The sequence below is a fragment of the Sphaeroforma arctica genome, assembly GCF_001186125.1.
Source record: "Sphaeroforma arctica JP610 unplaced genomic scaffold supercont1.1265, whole genome shotgun sequence".
Lineage (NCBI taxonomy): Eukaryota > Ichthyosporea > Ichthyophonida > Sphaeroforma > Sphaeroforma arctica.
Window position 1 is genome coordinate 12,740 of NW_014039293.1, and position 5,452 is coordinate 18,191.

Genomic DNA, 5,452 nt, shown 5'->3' on the forward strand with positions numbered 1-5,452 from the left:
AACAATAACAATAACAATAACAATAACAATAACAATAACAATAACAATAACAATAACAATAACAATAACAATAACAATAACAATAACAATAACAAACAATAACAATAACAATAACAATAACAATAACAATAACAATGAACAATAACAATAACAATAACAATAACAATAACAATAACAATAACAATAACAATAACAATAACAATAACAATAACAATAACATAACAATAACAATAACAATATCAATAACCATAAGAATAACCATAAGAATAAGAATAAGAATAACACTAGCACTAACAATTACATAACAATTGTCAGGGTACAAGCTCAGCAGCGACAAAAGAAAGGTTGATGACTTGCGTTCACACACGAATAGCTAAACGATCACGCATACGACAGGTCCAATCGGCACACCCCAAACGACCAGCCACCTCAAAGCCATCACTATATCACAGTCACAACTAACAGGTATAGTAAAAGCGACCACAGCTTATAGTTTCCAGACACACTCACCCTCCATTGCATGGGCGGCGCCAGTGTCTGCATGCATGTGCTGATGCATATGCCCTTGTTGTGTGCTTGGAGCACCATGTGTCCCGGCCTCGCAGCTCATACGTGTGCTTTGATCTCCTTGTGCGTGTGCTTGTGCGTGTGCGTGCGGGTGTATTTGTGTCTGTGTTTGCCGATGTGTTTGTGCGGGGGGTGAAGTACTTTTTGCCTGGCCTTCTCGAGGTGGCTGTGAAGAGTCGCCCTTGGGATCCGCACCTACACAGTGCAAGGGAACGTGATCAATCGATCAGACTAGATACTATACATGTGATAAATCTGATACATTTGACACGTGTGAAGTTTGAGTTGAGCATTAATCCATTTGGTCTTTAAAGATGCCACATCTACATCATACACGAGAGATGAATATAAAGAACACAATTAACAACGAGGAACAAGACAACTGCCACTTCTCTGCTTGTTCACACCGGTAATTGAATGTGTGGAACACTCATGGCAGCAAGAACAACTCGACACCAGGCATACACCTTGCTACAAACACAACACAACACATACGTACACATCAATACAAGCTTACAGACACAGACACTGCGAGCGTAGATGCCACAAAGCGATCGCACGCAACGCAATCACATATCCGTATACGGTTTATCTCTCCCTTGTACGCTCAGTGTGCAGTGTCTATTTATAGCACGTACCAAGACGAGCAATGCCTAAGGATGAGCCGAGTGAGTTGTCTGGGTCTAGCACGCTTATAACAGCTGCACTACGATCCACGGCGGAGGATAAGAGCTTGTAGTAGCCAATGGGATCAAGCAAGCCCTCCTCCATGCGCACCCGCACCTGCGGACAGAAGACGGATGGGTTGTGTAGTGGTTTAATTGGAAATGAAAGGTACACCTCAGCCGGAGTAGAAGGCATGGATGGATATAAGCATTGCCTATGTTTATATTGATACATATATGTATATCAAGGTAGATGACGCGAGCGTGCAGTCGCCAACGAGACCGAGTTTGCCCTCTCGCATGCAATTCTACATGGGAGCAATATGGGATTAGTTGGTCCTCATGCCCCACAGCGGGAGCTGAGCATGGCTCTATCGATTAGGAGAACGCAACAGCCGATTCATTCGATTGGGGGAGAGCTTGTATGATGTAGTATACAATTACGTACGTCTACTAATGTCTCGAATAGAGCCAAGTGTATGAGTCATACCGAAAATTAGGCTTTGTGAGCCATCAAAGTGAAGTTAGAACACTTTGGATATATTGGCAAAATAACATGGCTAAAGCTGTAGTAGCCAACAAACATACACCGACACACAGTAGTAGGCAAATACAGCAGCCATACACACAAAGCCCACACAAAACGTGCCCAGCGTCCACTGTGTTCCAGTAAGTCTGAGCACTACCTGTGTGAAGAAGTCAATTCCAGGTGGCATAAACATCTCTTCGGTGGGGTGTGGTGGGAACAACACACGGCCCTGACTTTGGATGAGTTGTTCGGATAGGACCGGCGCCTGCAAATGAGGACATTAGGAATTCAGGTGAGGACATTTTCTTGTTGGGTTATTTACGTTTCATTTCAAAACCTGTTTTTAGATGGAGTAACACCCATGTGCGTATCTAGACCGTTTGTGACTCGGGAGACGGTGAGCCGTCGCTGGTGACGGCATATTGTACTCTTCAGCACGATCAGGGGTACCTGCATACACAAACATATCGGATTGCGCGACATTTCACACACGCGTACTTGATTCTAGCAACTATACTGAACAGATGAGAATAGCCACCGACGTATAGACATGGTTTGTAGATAGGGACTACCCTTAGGTAGTACCATCTCGTGGGTATAAAATTGTTAGAAGGGTGTGTGGGTGTGTGCTAGGGGGTGGATGGAGGGGGTGTGTGCTCTTAGAATGATATAACACGATCCTCTTCTCTAAGGCATGGATATATATATATATATATATATATATATATATATATATTTATACATGCACAAACACACACACACATATATATATGCGAATATACATATATATATATATATATATATACTAACACACGTGCGTCCTGAATATTTTTCTTTTGCTCAATCTAGGCGCACACAGACATTCTCTTCTACCCATTCGTACATAAGATAGTACTACACTCAACATACTGCAACAAACGGTCTGTTAGGGATGACATGTAATGGGGGTGCCGGGGGTGCGTGTTCGTAGACTATGGCGTTGCGACTGTGCAGTGATCGAAACAGAGCTGCGGGCCAGTTGGAGCGGCGGAGATGTTGATTCCTGATGTGGGCAGTGAGTTTGCCCTTGCGGTCGAACATCTTGTTCCTGTGTGATTAATAATAAGGGATGGATAGGTATAAACAGTTATAGTATGAAGGATCATATGTAGGGACATCTCGTTCCTGTGCTACTATTCATAGAGAAAAGTTGGTATAAACAGTTCTAGAATGAAGGATCATATGCACCACGTACGTGTTCATTCCTGATGTGGGTGGTGAGTGTACCCCAAAACACAAGCACACAGGCACACAAGCACACAAGCCCACAGCCACACAGAAGGGACCTTGCCTTATGTTGCGAGTGCAATCGAGCCATCGGCAGGGGTGTGGGGAGCTATCGCCAAAGTGATCTGCCATGATATGGCGCGCTAAACCGTCTTCGCACTTGAAAAGGCGGTTACATGTATTACCACGTGCTTCACCCATCTCCCACCTACACGTCAGCACATCCTGGTCGGGTGGGAGCTATTTATAGAACACAATTGATTGGTTAGAAGTTAAATCCGGGGGTCGAAAGTGATACAGTCAGCTGGGCATTGACTCTTGCCAATTGGGACTTGTCTAAGCTTCTCCACGAGATTTTGACCACACATTCGAATTTCCAACATACACATGGTGTTCTTGTCCACGCCTAAGAAGGTTGTGAGGACGATATATATATATATATATATACATATTACATAGAATATACCTACCTACCTACCTACCTACATAGATAGATAGATACACACACACATATATATATATATACATATAATAATATACATACATACAACACACACACACACACACACACACACACACACACACACACACACACACACACACACACATACACACACACACACATATATATATATATATATATGTATATATTCAGCCCGCAAGTACCAAATCACATAGGCCTAAAGCTTGCGTATTCACTTTTATACCAGTCTGCGTGTCTGTTTGTGCGTGGAATTGAGACGGTGTTCATACGCTCTATCTGCTATTTCGTTTCGATACGTCAAGTCCATGTGGTTGGTTCACATACGTCGTCGAGTTGGACGCACTTTGCTACATAAGCGTGTACATGCACATAGGCAGACGGACCAACTTTTGCACATACACATGCACACAAAGGCGCGTACGCATTAACTCGGGTATATGACAATCTCAGTGAGAATTCAAGAGGTCGGGAGAGTGGTAGCATTCAAGTTCAATAGCACCGACTTATAATTTGTGAGGCTATTCATTCCTTCAAGTGTGTACGTAGCTACGCATGTAGAACTCATACACACACACTCTCTCTCTCTCTCTCCCACACACACACACATACACAGTCACAGCCACAGACACATACAGACAGACAGCCTCAACAGAAAACACATAAAAATTACAGACCACCAAATACACGGCTACATATGCCAACCCCCAGCCATTTCCCCTGTGGGTGCTCAGGCGTACCTTGGGCAGATCACTCTCATCGTACTCAATGTACTGTACATTGGCCAGGCGAGTGTTCTCGGCCGCCGCTTGTTTGGTGTAGACGTCTTTCTCGGCACGCGCCAAGTCTTTCCACTTTGTACTGACCATGGTACTGAATTCGGGCACCGAAAATTTGGTGGGTTCGGCTGTTGTGGAGCCATGGGTGCAGTTTGGGTATGCAAATTTGGATATTAGGATGCGGAATAACTTCAGTTTTTGGTAGTAGGAAAATTGGGATGGTTGCTAATTAATTTCAATGAATAGCACTTCGACAGTTGGGATGGATGTTGGTCCGAGGGCTGTGAGCACAATTTGTTATTGTTTTAATTCGTTTACGTTAAGGTATAATACAGATACATCGGGATATGAACGTATCAGCTAATGGTGATAAGCAAAAAAATCAATTTATCAAATGCATTGGGGCAGACTTACAGCCTCCACGGACGCCTATAAAGCACAGCAGACGGTAGTACTTCAAAGCTAAGAAAACATCATGTCCCGAACTGAAACCCGCAAATATGTAAAATTTATTATATACTCCGCATTGTGAGAGATCGATAGTACTAGAGGGTTTTAGGGTTTGTATGTTTCAACATATGACATGTTTCGTATTCTGAGGGATAAGTGGTACTAGAGGGTTGAAGGGTTTGGAATGTAGGTTTAGGGTTTTGAGTATGTGATATGCTATGCATTCTGTGTGAGAGATGATAATAAATAGTTAATAACCCCAGAGACACGAGGTGAACAAGGACACCACATACCATCGAACTTCTTCTTCTCTTCCGCGAAGAACATTGTGTAGCCAGTCTTACTGTGGACGAACGTTTTGCCCTCCGCCATTTTGTACACACGGCCCACTGAATGAAATAAATGTTCAAAGTTAAAACGTAAAAGACTGTAAGTAGTACTAATCAAGAGAAGGTGTAGCAGATGCATTAACATATGGCACATGGAGTAGGTAGTAGGAGACTATGGGAATGAATGGATTCGAGCATTCAGAAGCACTACAGACAGCAGCAACATATACACACATGGATATAACCATCCACTCATATGGATACGCACACACACATATATATTAACGCACACACACATATTAACACACACACACACACACACACATATATATATATATATATATATATATATATATATATATATACACACACATATATATATACTA

The 5,452-nt window shown here is 42.7% G+C and overlaps 1 protein-coding gene across 1 annotated transcript in view; it reads right to left on the minus strand.

The window, feature by feature from the left end:
- SARC_10482 (hypothetical protein) overlaps window positions 1-4,415 on the minus strand; it is a gene marked incomplete at its 5' end in the record, with an annotated part of 5,346 nt that extends 931 nt beyond the window's left edge. Inside the window, 6 exons of the mRNA XM_014295477.1 lie at window positions 511-762; window positions 1,206-1,350; window positions 1,919-2,026; window positions 2,671-2,848; window positions 3,092-3,267; window positions 4,249-4,415. Of these exons, the coding sequence (XP_014150952.1) occupies window positions 511-762; window positions 1,206-1,350; window positions 1,919-2,026; window positions 2,671-2,848; window positions 3,092-3,267; window positions 4,249-4,415 (1,026 nt within the window). The remainder of the gene's footprint in view (window positions 1-510; window positions 763-1,205; window positions 1,351-1,918; window positions 2,027-2,670; window positions 2,849-3,091; window positions 3,268-4,248) is intronic.
- Between the last annotated feature and the right edge of the window lie 1,037 nt (window positions 4,416-5,452).